Below are 21,870 nucleotides of genomic sequence, written 5' to 3' on the forward strand. Positions count from 1 at the left end.
GTTTACTCTTGACAAGCCTGCAAGAAGCATGTCAGCATGCAGGGACAATGAAAATACCTGTTAGACCTCATTAGCAGGAGTAAAAAGACAATATTTGAAACCATACTTACCGAGTCTACGGTTTCTCTTAAATTTAAAATATGAGGCCATCCTACCTGGAAAAATCTCAATGGTTATTCAGTTTACACAGAGATATAGAAGTATCAACAGTTCCTTAATAAAAGAGTCTGTCTATTTCTTTGTTTCCTTAATACATACTTCAACCAAGAGAGACAGCATCAAGATCAAAAAAATCTATCTAGTGTAAGCAGAAATCATGTGTACAAAATTAAGCAAGTGCAATCACACATTTACTAGAAAAAAATATTCTTTATTTATTAATTAATTCATAACACAATAAATATTGGGATCACACATAAGAGGGACCCAGGAAAGCTCAGACTTGTTTGCACCATGGTGTGGTTTGACAAACAAATCCTCATCAGCTGGCATCCTAAGAAGCCTGACTAGATTTTTTTTGTACATTTTCACATGCAATCAGTAAGTTGCAATGTACATCAATTGTTTCAATTTACATTGGTCAGGCTTTTAAAAACAATTCTTAAGCACCATCCCTGGTGAATCCTTCAGGAAAAAAAGCACAATCACAATATTTGTCATTATTCTGTCTTGCTGTTGATTCTGACATTATTATGTCAGTGGGATTGTATGTTTTGTTTTACTTCAGGGGGCAACAGCATTTTCCACTAAATGAGGAACAGAACCAGGCTGCTGTTGAAGAGACAGGAACAATTTCATGCAGGCCACTCAGCAATTCTAAAACCAAGACAGTTCTGTTTCTTCTGAAAACCATGACATGCCTTAGTTTCACACTCTATACGCACTGAAGACATTTCCTTGAGATGTTTCTATTTTCTAAATAATTAATTTGAACTTTATGATGAATGAAATTAACTCATCTTTCCATTGATTTGTCTGTAGGGACAGACAACTCTGTCTGCTGGATGCATTGATAGGGCAGAGAAGAGAAGCAGATTTTACATGGTTAAATACCAGTGCTTTCATTTCTGGGAAACAAAATGAACTATAACAGGCAGTCACTGGAAAGAGAAACTTGTATGCATTAAGGTTAGAGTTTTGTCAGAGGTGAGCTGTTTCTCACAGCAAAATCTCTATCAGACTGTATCTCCGTATTTTGAAATATTAAGTAAAACATTTTAAGAAACCCTAATTTACTCTGAACTCCTTTTTTGTCAACAGCTGAGGAAAATCTAGCAAGGGTTTTGGCTGCATCATACTCATAAGGCCCTTTATTAAAGGAAACAGAAACTTCTGAATGTGCAGGTATGCACCTATTTATATAGATACAAAGTTTTCATCATTTCTTCTAAAGGCAGCTGCAAAATTCAGGCACTGTTTCAACAACACTTCCAATCCAAACATTTCTTGTCAACTACAAACGTATGGATGACTTCACAGATGTAAAATGGCATCAGCAGGTTTGATAGGGAATGCCACTTGGAGTCCAACTGTATCACTTCTTTCTATTATAAGGACAAGAAACGTGGGCCCAAAAAAAACAACCTCATGAAAATTTGTAGAGAAAACATTTAGGACTTCTTTTGCTGTTGTTTAAGTTAAAAAAAAAAATTGAAAATTTAATATTGTCATATCAATGAGTGTGTGATAAATGCTGTTAAATCCTATTTTACAAGGAAGTTTTGATCCCTTTTGTCTAATAGTTTCTCAGACAGGTACAATTCTCATGGTAAAAATTATTCCACACTCGATATAAACCAACCATTTTTCTGTGTTGCTGCAGCAGTGAAATACCAACCAAATTAAAACAGCAGATAAATACATGATCATCAGACTATTCTTCAAAACTGCAACAACTTTGGAATGAAAATAGCAAATTCCACACATAAAACACTGACATCAATTAACTGCAAAAAGGATATATTTTGTTTCACCTGAAGCTGGTCTGCTGTAAAGGGTGCAAGAAACTGCAACTGGGATTGAAATTCAGTGCAGACTGGTTTGTGTTTGCCTTTGTCAGGCTACCTCCTTAACAGGGTTCTGCCCAAGAAGCTTCACTCTCAGATTTACTCCTCTCCTGCCACAGATAAGCCAGCACCTCCCCCTTCTGGAGAGCACAAAAATCAGCAGGAATTTGCAACAGGGTAATGCTTTCTTACTCAGGCCAGTACACAAAAACAAAACAAAACAAAAACCAAAACAAAAACAGTTGCAGATGATTATTTTATATCTTTGCTCAGGACAAGACCATTTCTCTTCTGGATCACTGGTTAATGTAGTTCCCTTCAGTAATGTGTTTTATTAAAGCCAGACATAAGTCAGTTCAGATATAGTCTCTAGCTCATCAGTAAGAAAGTCTTAAAAACAAAGCAAGAAAATATTTCAGTGTCAGCCATATTTCTGCATTCTATAAACCAGAAAATGCTGCATAAAGTGGATTATTAGAGGGTTTTACTTTACTTGTCAGCTTAATATACACTGTTCAAGCAGTAATTTGTGAGATGTGTCAATTTAGTTTGGAGTGAGCTGAATTAAAAATTTCAGGAGTAGGCAGAGACGCCGTCATAAAATTCAACTCTTCCTTTAGCACCTCTGAGATCATTCATTCTCAGTCCTCTCCAAAACACTGTGACCAGGCTGCTACTGATTAATCCATTGTGATTCTTCCAGCAGCAGTACAGCTTCAGGTGATCTTCTATTAAATTCCATTACATATTACATTTTAAAGGAAATAACCCAAAGATGACTGCTTACCATTTGTTATGCACACCAGGAACTTGCTTCCACACAAATGAATGCAGAGTCTCAGTGTTCAATATAGGATCAGTAATGAGCAATCCAAGTATGCAGGACAAAGCATCCCACAGAACTTCCAGGGGATGCCCTCTCTGATTCCCAGCATCTGAAACTCTTCTGCTGGCCAACAAGGAAACCCAAATCACAACTGCTTCATTTGCAGATGGTCTCAGATGTCACAAGCTTTAGTTATATTTACATATAAAATACTGTGATTATTCCCTAGCTCCCAGCAACAGAAGAGCTTTAGGCTCTTAGAAAGAGAGATTTGTTGCAGCAGGACTACATTGGCTTTAGAACTGTGATGGTGCAAGGAAAATTTTTCAGCTGTGAGAAAAAGCTCTCTACAGGAGAAAAACAAAGATTCCTGTAACCTGAACCATTAAAGCTGTTTCAACTTTAAGTACCCCTTTTCTTTACAAATATGTTTTGTGCTTTTTTTCCTTCTTTCCAGGGATGGTATTTAACCTCAGCAGCCTGTGACAGTTGCATCCAGGCCAGAACGCTTTGTAATGTACAACTTGGTAACTTCTTCAGCACAGGTGGGGTGAATGCCAACTGTCTTCATCATCTGAGCATACGTAGCACCACACCTACCAAAAATCAACAATAACAACAACAAATGACTCACAAAGTCAAATGTTATTCCCCTGAAGCAGCTAAAAGGTCCTAAAACATCAAAATAATTCTGCTCTTGTCCATTTGATCAGGTAGAGGAGTTGCATTTGTTCTTCAAACAATGCTATTATTTCTCAGGCACTTACACAACACGTAGACGCCCAGCTTCCCAACTCTGAGGTAGGAAAGAATTGTCATAAGAGTTGAGACAGAGAGAATTAAGCAATTTACCCTAAGTCACAACTGAGCCTGTGGCAAAAACATATGACAAAACTGCAACCTTCAGCTTTTCTTGTACATACATGTGTGTTTCACTAAGTCCAGATGGAAAAAAATGCACACACACACACAGAGGAAGAAAATCTTAATTAGAACTGTTGGAAAAAATCTGCTAAAGGTAATAATACCAGAATATTCTTCCATGAACTTAAAGTCTCTGGTGCTTACACTGAACATATCAATGTTATAAGCGAGGAAAAAAAAGTCTTTTAATTATAAAAACATAACAAGCAAACAAAACCCACCAAAACCCCCTAGTGCTACAATCCCACTTGCTTCATTCCTTTACTTGTCCAGTAATATTCTTAAGACTTGATGACTTTCTTTTGAGCTGCTACTCCTGGCAGACCATGCTGTAAGAATAGCTGAAATGGTCCTAAATTTAAGGATTGTTTCAAGCTCTCTATGGAATAATGTTATCTCCCTCTACAAAATACAGGAAAGGAAGCTATAGATGCCTTCTGGTGTCTCCACTTACATCTAAAAAAGCAGTGGCAAGCAAAAAATCTTTGCTGACTACAGATATTACTGGAGTGCTGGGTGGGGAGGAAAGATGAAAAATCATCCTTTAGAGAAGCTGAAGAAGTATTTGACAAAGGAGAAGAACAGCTTTCACAGCGAGGGTTCCACATTGAAAGCTTTGGATTTGTGAAATGCAATAGAAACCAATACAGGAATCTGACCTGCTGAAAACCTCTTACTGTGGCTGAAGTTTTCATTTCCCTCAAGCAAGGCAGAAAAGCACTCCAGTTTCATGTGCTTCCTTTTCAATGGTTATTTTGGATAAAACTTCAAAACAATGACATCCTAAAAAATGTAGTTCTAGAATCTATACCACTGGCAATTAATGGACTACAAACACATGTTGAAAATGTGTACTGAGGGTACACTGCAATCAGTGATTTCCAAGATATTCCTCACATGATACTTGTGGTCCTGCCTTCTTAATCCTTTCTGCTTTTCATTTATAATAGTCACTCACAACTGCAGGACTAAAACTGCAGTAAAATGGTGATCAAATTTAGGAAAATGAACTGACACCACAACTAGCAATGATTTATGATGTTCCAGACTACTTTCTTTGAAGAGGAAGTTAAAAATTATAATTTTTTAATGTAAATATAGGAGTCAACATTTCTGAAGATGTGAATCAGCAATAAGAAGGGGAAAGAAAAAACCAAATAAGAAATAATTGTAGCACAGGAAATGCATAGCAAGACTTTTCCATTTAACCAGAGAGGACTGAGAATCACTGCTTACTCCTCCTTCAAATGGAGAACTTCTATATCAATATTTGAGCAAAATCTTAAACAAGATCAGATCACAAAGGATAAGTTTTTTTATTGCAAATTATCAGATCGCTTTAAACACAAATATCTTCCCTCTCTCATCATCCCATAGAAATTTCTTTTTTACTATACTATATTTAGCTTATACCCCAGCAATAAAAGAATTCATGCAAAACTTGCTGAACTTTTAAGAAGACATGGCTGTGCAAATTTAAAGATGAGATTAGGAAAGAAAGTGCTTGGCAGATATAAAGAAAGGCTTTTCTGAAAAGTACAAATATATTTTTAAAGAAGCAACTTGGAAAACTGTATGGTGATTTCCTATCCTGTGCACATAATGCAGAAGATGCTACACTGAAGAAACTAACATTAGTTAAGTTAATGCTTAATTCTGTTTTTTGCTTTAACTATATCAAATCAATGATGTATTTTCCTCAGTTGTTCCCTAACTATATCCAGTATTACAATAACTAAATCCAGTACATCTTAATGAAGAACTGCAATATTTTTGTGAAAATATGTGCAATACTCCATAAAAGGAACAAAAAGCATGCATTCTTTATAGTGTTGCCAAAACTAGGCAGCTATCTTTTATAATCTTACAATAACTTAAGAAGCAGGCTTTAGAAGCTAGAGACATTCTTTTGTACTTACTTGATTCCAAGAGCAAATCCTTGAATAACTTCGCCTGCATTTGGGCCAATGAAATGAAGGCCAAGTATTCGTTGCTCCCTCTCTCGTAAGCACACCATCTGAAAACAATACATCACAAAAAGATCTTTCCTTAGAACACTTAAAGATAAGGCATGAAGATGAATTAAATGAAACTGGAATGCCCCAAGATCCTAGTTCAGCTTTTTATTTCCAGTGTGCCAAAAACTTATGCACTTGCTTAAGTCCTACTGACTTCAATAGCTCTTACTCTCATTGTCCTAAAGCACTTTCCTGAATTGAAGCTTTATTAGTGTATTTCTTTCAGACTTGAGGGAGCCAATAACAACAATAATTTCTGGTATCGAATACTTTGTTGTTTGCCATTTGTATGAAATCCTCAAAGTACTTTCTCTACTCTGGTGACCAGACCAGTGCTCTTTTCCACTGAGTGGCCACCTCAGCACTTCTCCAAGCCTGTGCAGTTGCTTTCATCAGCTGTATTTTCACAGATCACTACCATTATCAGCTGTATTTTCACAGATGACCACTAACAGTTCCAGGATATTTTGTACCTTTGTGACTCAGTCAGTATACACTTACAGCAGCATGTTTGGTGAGATACATTTACCACAAGGGGCACATAACCTAAAAAGGAGTTGAGCCTCAGAAGCAGCCAAAGATGAAGGTTAATAAGTATCTAGGAGAGCCTGAGTCATTGCACACTTAACTTTTATTAGAGAACTTAATGAAAAAGTTTTAGTTCCTGTAAGGACACCATCTTTATAATTATGAAAAGAAAGTCAGTCTCTCCCTGCATCCTCCCATCAGGCATTAAATTATCACTAATCTACTAAGTTCTGCTATTCAGTAAAAGCTTAAATTCTTTCATCAAGAATGCCAGGAACAGCAGCAATCCTGATGTGGGCCTTTAAATATTAAGGCATTTTAAAGGAAAAATTCTTGCAATAGCATTTGAAAGACTCAAGTTAAATGTTTGTTTACATGTTTTAAGAGTTTAGTAAGGACTATATTAAATATCATCCAACAACTATTATGCTGTTAGTACTTCACCCTTAAATATTTACTCTAATTGACATAATTCAAAGGGAATACATAAAATTGAATATCATCACTTTTGTTACACTGGTACTTGGGACAGTATGCTTATGTTAATGCTTAAGGCAAGCATTAACATAATTCAGAGGTGAGAAAATACAGTCAGAAGAACTGACTGCAATTATTGACAATGGACATTCCTTACACAACAATATAATATTGTATAATATAATTGATGAAGACATTTATGTAAAAAATACTGTTCCCTGATGATAGGAAGGAAGAAAAGGGAAACGATGATATATTCTACCAACACTACACTTCATCTTAGCTAAGATTCTCTACTGTAGGCAAGAGCATCTAAAACTTTTCCAACACTGAAGCAACTGGATTGCTGCAGAAGGACCTTTTCAGGTCTGGCACTTTGGTCTAAATTAGGAGGGGTTTTTTTCCCCATGAGTAGAGACTGAATAGTTACTGTAATTTTGTAAGCCTTATGCTTAATTTTTGAAGGTATCATACTTCTGACAAGAGGTATCAATATAAATATTTCATGTAACCAGTTAAGAACTTTGCTGGGAGAAGCAGAGATTGATCTCTGTAGAATTTGAAATACTTTTTAGTATTTAAAAGCAGTTCAAAGATGGTATATATCAGCAGAATGTCAGTTCTGAAAAATGCTAATATCTGTAAAGCAATTTCAAGATGCCTGTCACCGAGAAAACATCCATCTTGAGATTTTTTTTTGCCAAACAGCGCTCTTTAAAGTTGGCTGTACCATATCCCATTTTAAGTTAAAAGCAAGTTAAAAGCCCACAAAACTCACTTTCATATAGCATTGAGTTGCATCTCTTTCAGCCACTGTGAACTCTAAAGGTTTATAATATGCATGGTATACCTGGTAGGAAAAACAATAACATTTTGTGTTAGAGATTACTATTATGTCAAAATCTGGTATTTATTACTAGAATAATTACTATTACTACATATTTATACCTTTGTACAAATATTGATTCATTTATAACCTTAGTTATTTTAAAGAAAAATATGTAAAGTGCAGCAACACCTTAACACAAACCTTTCTCAGAGAATCATTAGATTAAAAACAAAACTGAAAAAACCCTCACAAATAATGCTATTCTGACTAATGCACCAAATTAAAGGAAAAGAACTAGCATTTTTAAGCTTCTCCCAAAGGTTCAATGCCTTGTTTACAGAAAAAAAAAATGAAATCCAAGAAACTTTTCATATCTATAATAATGCATCCTGCAACAAAATTCAAACTGTAATATTTGCATTCTGAATAATAAATTATACTTTTTCATTAATGATTTTCCCTGGGGCAAGTGAGTAAAAGTAACACAACATATCTTTTCAAGGGTAACTTGTAGAATGTAACATAACCATTATTTAATGATATTGCACAATGTAACTTGCTAAAATGGAAGCTACTTTAAAGCTGTCACACCCTATCAGTGATTTTAAGCCCAATAGGCAACAGTTCCCCTTGTGACCTCCCACAACACTACTGAAGTTCTGAGCACTTCTGGAGACACCATCCCCCTAATTGTAAACACAGTATTTCGGGGACCAAAACTTTACCTAATACAGCAGTAAAAACCCTGCCTTTCCACAGGCCAACTCTGCCACCAACTAGAAAATTAAAACTGTTTGCTTACCTCAATATTGTCTGATCCATGACGTTGCACAGCTGCTTCTTCTGACAGGCCAACACAACCATATTCCAAGGGAGTGAAGACTGTGGTAGGCACCTGCTTGGGAGGAAGCAGAAGCTGTTACTGCTGAACCATGTGCAGCAGCTGCCAGGCAGTCATTTGTGCATGACTGAGAGGTGCAGCTCGGGCACACATCTCCACTTTGGCTGCTGTCAAAGCTGGATTCCAGGTGACAAAATGCAATTCCTTAAAAGAAAAAAAGCCAAAGATTGTTCTTAGTGCAAAAAGACATAACTCACATTGTCATAGTCCATCAGTTCTGAAGACTGGCCGAAAAGACGCTGAGCCAGCATTTTTCCTGCAGCTATTGCTGTGGGTGTTAATTCAGGACGGCCCTAAGGAGAGAGCACAAAGCTTTGTTTGAACTTAAGGGAAAGCAGCATCCAAAGATTTCTCCTGGGACAATAGTCAGAGGAAAGCCAAATCTTTGGAATTCCAGCTTGGTAGCCAGGGCTCCAAATAGAAAAAGCAGTAATAATTTCTGTCCAAACATGCTTTAAAGTCTGAGTTTACTATCTGTCTTAATGGGGGGAAATGTCACAAATATGTCAAATCTTTATATCTTATCATGGCACCTCTTGAAAAGCAGCACATATTCACATGCTGACTGTTCACTTCACCTCTTCTCTCCAAAGTAAGCCTTGAGGAAATTTTTTAAAGTGTCTTTTTAAAGCAAGAAGAGCCTAGTTTAAAGCAATAGTGCTTTTATAATATCAGACCTTTAAAAAAAATTGTAAGACACATTTTTACAGAACACAGGCACAAAACCCAACTGTTTGTAGACACTATTACCAACTTCCTTGGTTGGTCCTGGACTGGAAAAGTGGAAAGCTCTTTTGCTAGCACTGTGACCTAAAGGGTGAGCTGGTCCTGGTCCCAGGCTCTGCTGTTATTCAGGGGCTTGAAAGGGATTGCTATTGGCAAATGCAAACTTCCTGCAAGTGAGAAATGGAACGACAGCAGGATATGACCAGGGAGTGCTCCAGTTCAAGCCATGAATCCTGGCTACTTTTAATACCCAAACAGGGCTGTATATGTGCCAGAACCCTAATTCTGAGTGCTGGCACAGCACTGCTGGAGCATCAGAACCGCAGAACTGGTTTTAAAGAACTTGGAAGTTTTTGAAAATTGAATTAAGGTATTTGCAAGGGAAAATTTTCAAGCCCAAGGAGGAACAGTCCATATAGGTTAATAAGACCAAACAAAATTCATAGATCTAATAAGAAACCCCATTGGTTAAGAGTTCATCCAAGACACATCATCAAAATGCTTGTCTGACAAGAGAAAAGAGGTCACAAATTCAGAAGGAATGATGTGGAAACATAAGAAAGCCATAACTGAGAAACACCTTTGTGGCACAACGTGAAATGCCTTATAGAATGTGTGAAGTTTTGATTCACACACATCCTATTGAGATACAACACTTGCCACACTCCTGCAAAGCCCCACTTGGAGGCAGTCATTCAATAAGCTCTCAAAATCAGTTCTCAGCAGAAAATAAAATAAGGATTCCCCATCACACAAATTCAAAGTTTTTCACTTTTTGTCATTATCCTAAAGTTTTTTAGCATTTACTGGAATCCATTCCTCTTTATCAGCTTATCTTTTTTTGGATGTTGGTAGACAGAATCTCTGCATGGTATTAGCTACCATTTTCTTCAGTACACATACCATATTAATTATCTGCATATTAATAGGCATCTAGGCTTTTATCTGTCGTAATAACCACTTAAAAGTTCAATTGCAAAAAGCCAATCTGAAGCATTACATCTAACCTGATAACAGAATCACAATTCTAATTGTTAATGAAGGCTAATCTATTTTTCTTCCACAGCACATGACAAATCACAAAGCTGCAAGTCTATCCCTTTTTCCTTCTAACATCCCTCAAGTCACAATTTTTCAAATCTGGCATTTTGACTTTCAAGTCTGTAAATGTAATTTACCAGATGAAATTTGTTTTTTCTTACACACATTTGCCTGAAACATGTCTGCCAATCATTTCTGTAGCAGGAAATATATGTTGTTTTGGCATTCCAGAAATGAATAGAAGATTGGAACGAGAGATAAAATTGTGAAAGCACTGCCATGCATTCCATAAAACCCAACTAATTACTAAAACATCCATGCAGATAAAGCCCAATTCCTCATAAACAATGACTTAAAGACCTTCCTTAGTAAATATTTGAAATGAACATTCACTTTGCAGTCATGTGTAGAACTATTCTGCTGATAATTATGGATACGAATTGTTCATAAGAATCCTCCAATGCATTATACATTTAACTGAGATGGTCCTAAGGGAGTTTAAAAAGCTTTGAAGTAATGTGTATTTGTTCTAACACAACTCTTTTTGGTCTCATTTCTATTCAAAGCAACATACTGTACATTCCACTTTCTCTACACATCTTTGTTGTAACACCCTTTGAAATATGACAGATGTAGAGTGGCCTGACCATAAACCTCCTTCTGAGAAAATGTCTTTATAGTGTGTGCCATGCTTTTCAACAAGAACACTACTGAAGGAAGGATTTTAACACAGAGAGTTTATATCAGCACTGAAAAAAAGAATTCACACTAAAATTCCAGCTTGATTTTCCTGATCCTGATTACAGAAGATGAAAATCACCTGCCAGTTGAAAATAATATTTTGCCACAACTTGAATAATGTGTTTTGAGGGTACACTGACTCACATCTGGAAGATTTTTTTCCCTTTTTTTTTTCAAATGAAATCTTGGGTAACCTTAGGATTCCATTCCATAGAGGGGTGCAACAAGACACCCATGCACACACAGATTCCCATTTGTACCAGCTAGGTAGGACTCCCAAATGAAAACAGTCATTCTGAGCAATCAGGAAACTCAGCTGCCCCCTTGCTCACTCCCCTTCCGGCCAGGGCATTGAATTCAAACAAAAAAAGCAGTTCTTGCTATTTGGTAGCAATTCAGTATTTATTCAGTGTGGAGTGGCAAAGGAGGGAGGAGGGAACTACTTGCAAAATTTGAGCAAAAGCACTTTATGGTAGCAAAGAAACTACCAGGGACAGAGCAGAGCAAAGAGAAATCCTGAGCAGGAACACTGGAAGAAAAAATAATTTTTATAAAGATTCTTAGGGATCACTGATGCTCACTCACAGGAAACAAGATTCCCTTTCCTGTGCTCTTTTGGTAAGTCACACCCAGAAAGTACCACCAAGCTCTGCTCTTGTGGTTCTTAGCAGGATACCCTTGATTCTCATGTGTTAATTTGAGAATGATTTGAGAACGCATGCACTAACACAGAAATTTCTTTCAGTGCTGGTTCCCATGCCAATGAAATTTATTATCTAAATTAATTCTGCTTTAAAAAAACCCCACTAAACTAATTTAAGTATTCAAATAAAATAAACTTCATTGCTAGCAAGTGGAATTCCACAAGTCATGTGCTGGAGTCAGATAAGATAGTGCAGCATTTATTTTTATCTCTAAACACTTGAAATGTATGAGTACTATATGATGATCTCTTTAATTCCCTGCATTGAGCCAATATACAGATAAAAGCTTAAGGGAATAATCCACAGAGCACTGACTTAACTTTTTCATTTTTCCCTCCACTGTGTACACTGGACACAGCATAGAACTGTGCTGCTGTTTTTAACACTTGCACTTAGAAGTGTCTATTGAAGCACTCAGGTTCAAAAATCTGCACTAATAGGGACAAAAGCAGGAAAAGGAAATCCAAGTTTTAACAACAAAATGAAAATGACAAATAAATGAAGACATGATTTTTTAGATCCAGAGAAGGAAAGAGGAGAGCATCCTGCCTCCAACTTTATATTTCTTATCTAAATCCTCAAAGGGCAAAAGACAAAAAGCATCCAAAAGGAAATGACTTGCCCAAAATAACACTGCAGATTGGCAGCAAAATAAGCAACAGATTCTAAGCCCTGCCAGCATTGCCTCTAACAACTGCTTCTTGGATGAAAATAAAAAGAAAATTTTGGAAAGCAGGAGGGAGCCAAGCCATATAAATCAGGGATAAGCAGGTATAGGAGGTTGTTGTGAGCAGAAAGTGGACTTTAGGAAGTATCTGAGAACAAGAAGTGACAAATATAGAGGGAATCTGCATGTGAAATGAGAAGGAAGGAGATGAACTCTACAAAATCCCAAAGCTCTGAGTGACTGGACAAGGCAACCGGACAGAGAAGTTGGGTAGAGTAAGGGGGAAAAAATAAAAAAGGAGAAATATCTGAGAAGGAAAGAGTTTTAACACAATTTAAAAGGAAATGGCAAGTCCACATGAAGATGGAGACAGACAGGAAGAAACACATGTCTACACAGAGGGAAGAGGTCAGGAGTGGTCAGCAGATTTATGAGATTTAAGTGTCTCTGGCAGCTCCAGAGTCCAGTCAGAAATTTGCAGGGCTATTCCCAAGAGATCATTTAATCCATTACAATATCTTCAGAAACTAAAAGCACCTGTAAGGTTTATACATTTGAGAGATCTTTAAAATATTTTAGACATAGCAGAACGAGAAATTTTCTGAACTTCTTTAAAATTATACTATATAAGCTGTTTGGATATTGCTACAATATTTAGCTTTACCAGACTTGTAAGGCAGATGCCTGCACTGTATGAAAAACTATCTTGATAGAAAGGCCTCAATTCCAGTAACAGGTGAGAGAATTCTGTATCTTGCAATGCCCAGCATTGCTCTGTATTCTACATATTGCCCAAATTTTCCAGGTACAGCAGGCAGATGATGACAACATCCTCCTGTAACTCTACAGTTCAGAATCCAGACAAACATTTTTTATGAAATCAATGTATTTGAGGATGCCCAACTTACATCAAATAACCTGAGCTCTTATGTAAAATGAAAATTGGCAGATTGAAAGTATTTAAGTGCACATTTATCATGACAAAACATTATTGTCATATATGACTATAGATTATCAATAGCACTAGAATAAGACCACAGAATCTGGTTTTACCTCGCTAATAGGTAAATTATTTTGCTTAAGTTATAATGTCCCCTTAAAAAAAAACCCACCAAACAAAAAAGCCACACCCCTCATGTTTATTTAGCATAATCATTCACAAATCACGAAGAAAAGTCAAATGCACTTAGTACTTTCAGCAATTACTTTTCCTTATTCTAGAGGAAAGTACTTAGAAGCATTTTGCATCAGGGAGCTGATAAACTGTTTTCTGATTAGTCTCAATTAACACCCAAAATACCCCAAATGCAGTCACAGAACTTGCCATGGTCATTCCCAGTAAATGTACTTAGCAACAGAAGAATTGTTTTCACTCAGCATTCACAGGCAGTATGAAGTCATATGTCAAAAGTGATACAAATCATATTAGAAGGATAATAGGAGTGATAAAGACATCATTATTAGCCTCTGACCAATGATGCATTCCCTGATAAACATCAGCAATAATCTCTCATGCTGAGATACTTCACAAGATCCCTGTGAAGGAAATTACCGACCCAGGTGGCTGGCATAAACACTCTAGCTCTGCCAAGTGAAAAAGTGCAAAACACGAAGATACACACTAGAGCATGACTACATCTGGGGACTAGTTATTAGTCAGGAACAAAGTTGGCTTCCTGTTATTGTAAAATAGTTTATGTAGACTCAGTACCTCTGTTATGTCTCCAACTGCATAAATGTGAGGAACAGAAGTAGCTTCACTGGCATCAACAATAATCTTTCCAGTTTCAGAGTTAATTTTCACTCCAACTGCCTCCAAATTGAGAGTTTTGGTGTCAGGGGCTCGACCTTAAGGAAAAAAAAAATTCAAGTAAAAGCTATTGGAAAACTTTAGCAGTGTTAATCTAAAAAGCTGGCATCCTCCACTGTGGATCTCCAAGAACTTTATTCTATTTGATAGTCCAAGCAGAAATATGAGAAACTTATACTGAGAAAGCTGCAGGGGTGGAAAGCATGGCTATGACATTCTATGGGAAAGGAGCTCCATCACTATTGCCTTTGCTCAGACATCAGAGCAAAGACATCCTTTTAAAATATGGAAAACCACATGATTTCATATTTATTGAAGATTCTAAATTCAGTTTCCTAATGAAGCACAAACACACATATAAAAACTAAGCAACTTCTACACTGAAAATTTCCAATAAGCGTTAACTGAATGGTGCTCAATGCCAACGTGTTGTGTTTACTTTTTGAATAAAAATGATTAATAATGTTGTTAAACATTCCTGAAGTCCTTGTTTCTTGTAATCTGAATACACTTAACCCAAAACACTTTTAGTACCCTCAGCTTGGATGAAAAATTTTATCAACTTTGCTCTCAAGTCCTAAATGCTGATTTCGTTATCTCAAACTGTTTTTGAGCTATTTCTGTAGAGCTCAGAAACATTTTAAATGTATTTAAAAACAAATGAGGCAAATCCAACCAAGCCCAGATTTTATTACAGCTTCCTATTCCAATGATATCAAATTATCTCATATTTTAAAAATATAGTTTTGTAGTGTTTTCTGCATAGTTACCCCTTGATTACTGAAGTCTTAACAGCATTACACTGAGCTTTGTATAGAGTATCTAAGGAAGCAATTCCTGACCCAGAAATGGGAATTTTAAATCCTATCCAACTTGTTAATAAGCACAGTGTAATTATGTGGCAGTCACAACATTTTTAAGGCTACACAGAATCACACAGAAAAAAAACCCAACCTGACTATATGCAAATTAAGGAAATTTTTAACATTGTGTCTGTTTTAGAGGCTTTAATGAATATGGATATATCTACACATACAAGTCTCCTTTGTGTGAGTCATGATTTGCATTCAATTTAATACAGAGCTATAGCAAAGCAAAACAGAAGAGGAAACGTGTTTTCATTATAAAAACAAGCTCTTTGATGTTAATGTAGGAAATTATTAAACAAAAGGAAAACCTGGCTTGTCAATACAGACCTAATTATATGTAAACATATGATTCAGTGCTTTATAGCTCTTCCATATAGCCAGGCCCTCAAACAATGTCACATCTGAATGCCTCTGTAAAGACTTCTGTGTATTAATTTCATCTGGTGAAACCAACACTTCCTCTGGGAGCACTGACTGAAGCTGTCGGCACTTGGCTATCTGTCTGTCTTCCCTTCTGTTGTCCCCATGGGATGTTGATCTGCTGTTCCTTCTCTGCCCCCTGCTCCCCAGTCCTGATGCTATCAGGCAACAAAAATAATAAACCTCCAGGACCTTATCTTGGCTCGGATGTGAAACAACTTCCTACCGTTGTATTTCTTTGGGTATTGAGAGTAAAGCCTGGGTATTCTGCAAATGGACAACTAATGGGGTTTTCTAGTTTCCTCTTTTTCCTGCCAGGCAGAGCCAAGAGAAAACTTAGCACGCAACGGCAGGCACTGAAAGAGGAAAAAAAGAAAACCCCTCAATAGAGTAATTTAAAGAGCTGTGGCAACAACAGCTGAGTTTATCAAACCTGCAGGATAACACTTAACCTTTCCATTGCAGCCAATTTTAACATATGTACACCTTGGTATTAATAGCTAAGAGTTATAAAAAAAATGTGCTGCTTCTCATAGTGAAGTTTCTCTCTCAATTTCACTGCCTAACTATTATTTTTGAAGGCAAAACCAGAATTTTTAAACACTGAACCGAAGCTTTACTGGCCTTTAGCCCCATGTAGGTTCACCACCATAAACAAGAATTGTACTTGTTGATCTTGCTTCATCTCAAATTCAGTAGCTGAGGCTCATGATTATACAGTGTGCTTTTAGATTGAAGATGTCCTAAACTGCCAAAGAACAGGAGTGTACAATTGTATAGGACACAAGATTAGATATAGCTTTCATTCAAAACAGCAAAATATGCCAGACATCTAGAAGAAAGGTGTAACTCAAATCTGACCCTTAAAAAGGTTACCTGCCTCCTGCACTTCTAACAGCACACCACAATCTCATCTTTCATAGACCCATACACTTACCACACAGCTGTGAAAACCACACAGAGCCCTGCTTTCAGTGCCAGCCCCCATTGGCTTTTAACTTTAAAAGAAAAAGCAGCTTTTTGATCTGTTTTTGTAAAATCTAACAACACAGCTTCCTAAGGGGGCTGCCAGCTAGGGGGCTCCACTGCAGAGAGTGACAGAGGAGTGGCTGAAGCTCACATCACAGACACTGGCCAGGCTGGCTGTGGTGTGGCATTTGTGTCCCAACACCTGCCTGGGACTTCTGGTAATTATACCTGAACACAAAACAAGGGAATGAGTATCAGACTGTGACCTTCAGGTGCAGGATCTTCAACAGTGGAGACTGAAACAGCTAAACTCGGAATTCAGAGGAATACCCATAGTCAGGTAAGTAAGAGTGGCAAATGAATGACAGCATACTCTTATATCCAGTAAGATTTCCCAGGGTGATAAAGGTGCAGCTGACAGCAGAATTTTATAATGGGTCTTCCAGAATTTCTTAACCATAGAAGTTAGAATGCATGTTTGCCTCTCAATATTTGAAAAATCCAAACTGGAGCAAACCACACATTTTATTGTAGATGGCCACTGTGAGGATACTGTGGTGACAGGAGAGTTTTTCTGGAATAAAGCTCAAGCCCAAAAATCTTCTCCACTTCTTCCCTATACACTGGCACATCACCTTATAACTTTATCCAATCTGACCTCAGTCTGACCTTAATCAAAATCTTGTCTGTGTTCCCAGTCTCAGTACTCTCTTCATTCGGAGTGCCTGACACATTCCCCAAATTAGTTTCAATACCACTGCCCTTTCCTCCTTCAAAGGTCTCCTAAAACCCACAAGCTGTTCACTAAAACATAACCAGCTGATAATGACTAATAAAAACCACTTCAGTGTAACTACTGTTCAGATTACAGGAAAATATTGACTAGAGTAAGATTAAGTAAGGTTAAAAAAAAGTTCAGAACCTTTATAACATTGATAACAGTGTGCACCATTTCTACAAGGATGCTTTTGAACATTACATCCATTACTGACAAACCTCCAGCATGCCTGCCACAATTTGAAAAAAAATCTGGCCCTTAGACAATACTGGGGCAGTAATTGGCTCTCTGGCAAGGCTGCTCACTGTACTCTCCTGTAGCAATAACACTTTTTTACACAGAGGAGTCCTCTCAGCAGAAAGCTTGTGGTGCAATGAGCAAAAACCTGTCTGTGGCCATCCAGTGCACACCTGGAGTTCACGACAAAAGCAACTCCAAATGGCATGTAATCAAATTAAAAACTTACAGCATGGGACAGACTTCTAAAATTTGACTTTTCTTGTTCTCAATGTCCTGTAAAAAGGGAAGAGGGCTGGAAACATGTTCTGAGAAGAAAGTTACAGTTCTCTCTTAGATTATTTCTCCCACACAAAGCTTGCTTTAACCAAAGGTTTGGTTTCAAAGGATGGCTCTGCAGTCTCAAAAACCAGCACTCAACCATTCCCAAGAGAGGTAGGTCATTGGCTTCAATCTCCTCAGTATTTATGATTGAACAGAATCGGTTTCCTACATGCAGTAATTATACTGTTTTCAAGAAATTACTTTGGAGTAATTTTCTACCATTTTAAAATCTATTTCTACCATCATTGAAGTAAAGGTTAGAATCACCTATCAACTCAAATAGCACCTTAGTGTTGAAATAGTTCTGAATCCAACCTTCTTCACATGTAGATTTAGAGGCATAGCCTAGCACATGAACAAGTTATTTTTTAAGTTACAGGCTGGGATAATAAGGAGCATAAAATAAAAGTTACACTCAAAGTTTATGGATTGGTTACACAAAGGGAAAAGCACATTAAAAATAGTCCTGCTGAATAAAGTCTGACTGAATGTCCTTAAAATTAGATATTGGAAAAAACCTAAAAGCACTGGCTGATATAATGGGAATGACAATTTTCATTAGGATTGCAGAAACCATATCTAATTATATTTCAGTAGGATTGCAGAAACCATATCTAATCAAGAAAGTAATGAATTTAAGTTAGTAAGAGAGACAAACATGGGAAGCTCAGAACAAAGACCCAAAGCTTCAGCAAACCACAGCACATTAGCATTAAGAGTTGTCTGAGATCAACCAAGGTGCTTTATTTTTCACTGAATAGTGCAAAAATTAAAAACTCGATGGCAAGATTGTGTTTGCCAAGCTAAATCTAAAGCCCATTCCCTTTTCTACAGGGGCTGGCAGAGATGTGCTCATAGGAGATCACAGCAACATTTTACCTTATGGGACTTTTCACAGAAAATCTCCTAATAAAATTTCTGTTTCCCTTGTTAACCCAAACTGGTTTGGTTGTAAGCCTTGAAGAACACTATTACAAAAAATGTTATGTACTTAACCCTTTGTCGATACCAAACAGCAAGGATCCTATTCAAAACCTCAAAATCTTATCATTTCAGGAGAATTCTCTAGAAACCAAAGACAGCACTTGTAAGACAGAAAGACATACAGAGCTGAACCGGAAAAATGAAATAAACATCAAGAATAAGCTCTTGCACTGAGATGGAATATAACAGTATGTTGTCCCTCAGCAAGGTATGACAGGTCCATGAGTTACCTACAAAGCTTTGGACTGAAACTTTCAAATTACATTAAAATGTATCAAAATGAGATTTCTTTTTTCCCCTCAAATATTTTTACTAGTTCAAAAAAGCTGCTAGAAAAACAAAGGGAGCATTGTGTTGGCTTTTATTGGCTTATCCATACAAGCAGAAAATCACACATTCCAAAAGCAAAACAAAACTCAGCAGACAAACACAATCTGATTTTCTTTTTAAAGGGCTGACATCAGGAGATAGTACTGTAGCTTATTAAACTATGTCCCATCATCAGTAACTATTTTTAACATTATAATAAAATCCTACTAAAATTCCATGATACACAGGCAAAAATTATGGAAGTATGTACTATAATTTAGGCTACAATTAGTTAACAGTAGCAGCTGCTTTTTAACCAATTCTACAAGCTGACTTGCTTCAATCAGTATTAGAACTGGCACATCTGCAGACAGGAAATCCTCAACACCACTAAGTTTCCCAGCCTATTATCTGAGACACCTGGTGTGGGTGTGTTGATACAGAGCAAAACAATGAATCAGATGGACTGCACACCAATTAACCAGCTTTAACTGTTAATGTGTTCAATCCTTAAGGGTGGAGTGCCAATTTGAACACTAAAAAAAGGCAACACAAAATCCTCACACTGTTCATTTTGCTGTTTCTAAATATGGATTGTAACTCAAATCTATGACAAAAATTATAACACATGTAGCTCCTCTGTATTGAAATAATGAGCAGACTCATGTTACAACTGAATTGCAACAGTCCATCATGCAACCTTATTCCATTATAATTAACAGTAAACCAAGATTTTTTTCTTATTTTTTTACTTAATAGCTCTTTTTCCCATCTTAGACAAAAGTAAACAAATTGACTTGACATTTGACATGTGTGTCTCCAACTCAGTGTACTTTTTATAGAACCACAGAATGGGTTGAATTTTTTACCAGAAAGCTTAAGGAAAATCAAATACAGCATTTAGAAACCCACTTTTTGGAAACATTTTCATCTCACCTCATGAATATTATTCTACAGTTTTCAGGATTGTTATGTGTCCAGATAGCATGAGCTTTTTTTTGCTCATGGCAAATACTAGTCTGTTTGATTGGTTCTGATGAGAATAATCCATTATTTCAGGCTGTTTCCACAATTTGTAGAGCCCAAGGCACTTCTAAGAGGGTAGTAGTTACAGTAAGGAAAAGAAAACATTTGTCACAATGCACAACCTGCTCTCTGTTTGGGGTATTAGGAAGATATAAAGCTGACTTAATCAGGGAAATGGAACAACTGGACAGCAGATTAAATCCACTGGGCAAAATACAAAATGCTGTAAATGATCTGTTTCTGATCCTGTAATGGATCTATTCTACAACCACAAGAATTTAAATTTATGTTATAAACAAATGAAAAGAGTAATGCATTCCCACTACTCTAAAACAGAAGTGCCAGATAAAAAGAATATAAAGTAGTGAAGGGGATTGCTAAAGCTGCTTGTAAAACTGATTACTTGTCTGCATCAAAACGGATTTCTTGGGCAGTACGTTTAAGCCTATTTGCTTTGTTTGCCAGATATCATCTGCCTGCCAAATACCACTACTACCTCTAGCCATGCATTATTGATCTAGAATTCCAGATAATCACAAAGCTTTATAAGCACAAGAGTCTCCTACTCTGGTGGGCTTACAGCCCATCTGAACCAATACAGAAACTGAGGACAGACTGGTAACAGCGACAAATGAGCAGCTTAGGGAGGCAACACTGAAGGAGTATTTTCATTCCTATGGGCTGGAGCCTTGTACATAATTTAGTATGTTAGTCCTTGCAGGAAGCAGCATTTGTCTCAAAGGAGGAAAACCCCAGATTTGATTCCCATTTCTGGTGATTATGCTCACAGCATTCTTTTAAACCAATTTACTCTTAGTCATCGTATGTCAGTTCCAAGGGATCTGAGATATGTGAAAGTCCCTAACCAGATTTCAAAAAGCTATACAGTTTCAAGGCTCCCTGCAAAACCTTGGGTTTTTAGAGACAGTTACTTCTTTTTCTCTGAATTGGATGACAGCTGGAGTAACAAACTTAAGCAGCACAGTTTAGAAAATATCCTAGAAGAAATGGTAGCCTCTTAAACAGGATAAATACGCACTTTCAATGAATAGCTTCGTGAATCAATCAAGAGTATGGACTTAGAGAACACTATCTACAAACCAGAGTTTGCTGGAATTCATGCTTTTACTCTAGTAAAAGTTAGAAAGACTAGATGGTCTCCCATTTATTGCAGCTTCTGCAAAAATACTTACCACAGACTTCTTCCCTTCACTGTAACTTTAATGTGTTTTTAGACTGTAAATGAACAAGTCAGGCATGCAAGAAAAGAATTAAACAACTGTCAATGTTTAAGTCACTGAACATGTAATGGGGGGGGCTGTTTGACCCCATGATGACGTGACTTCACTTTCAGAATGGAAAGCATTGCAAAGAAATGTTAAGATAATCATATTTACCTACTGCCCACATCACGGTGTTGAAAGAGTCGGTTTCTTCTGTGTCCAGATCAGCATTTTTCCAAGTGACTTGCAATCTGTCGCTCTCCAATTTTTCAACTTTAGTTGGGAAACATCTCTTTAAAAATTTTGTGCCATACGATTCCATGTGCTCAGTTACTAAAGAAGCCATTTGCTGTTGAGTAGTGAAACAAATTTGTTTTTTCTTATATACATGATCTTTTCAATATAAATCCCTCCTTCAGCTGGATTCAGGAAACCCCAGTAAATACCTTGTGCACTTCAAACATTCTTTATCACTTAGCTACTATGCACTGCTAACATGTGATAATTTAAGGAGCCACTATGACCACACCTGA

General features: G+C 36.9%; 1 protein-coding gene across 1 annotated transcript in view; it reads right to left on the reverse strand.

The window, feature by feature from the left end:
- Nucleotides 1-355: 355 nt before the first annotated feature.
- Nucleotides 356-21,870, reverse strand: part of TXNRD2 (thioredoxin reductase 2) — a 31,975-nt gene continuing 10,460 nt past the window's right edge. Inside the window, exons 11-17 of the mRNA XM_084217603.1 lie at nt 21,512-21,686; nt 14,100-14,236; nt 8,707-8,802; nt 8,411-8,503; nt 7,558-7,629; nt 5,676-5,773; nt 356-3,428 (exon numbers count right to left, since the gene is read on the reverse strand). Coding sequence (XP_084073729.1) covers nt 3,305-3,428; nt 5,676-5,773; nt 7,558-7,629; nt 8,411-8,503; nt 8,707-8,802; nt 14,100-14,236; nt 21,512-21,686 — 795 coding nt within the window. The 3' untranslated portion in view covers nt 356-3,304. The remainder of the gene's footprint in view (nt 3,429-5,675; nt 5,774-7,557; nt 7,630-8,410; nt 8,504-8,706; nt 8,803-14,099; nt 14,237-21,511; nt 21,687-21,870) is intronic.

This window comes from Fringilla coelebs, assembly GCF_963513975.1.
Source record: "Fringilla coelebs genome assembly, chromosome: 17".
In the NCBI taxonomy this organism is placed as follows: Eukaryota; Metazoa; Chordata; class Aves; order Passeriformes; family Fringillidae; genus Fringilla; species Fringilla coelebs.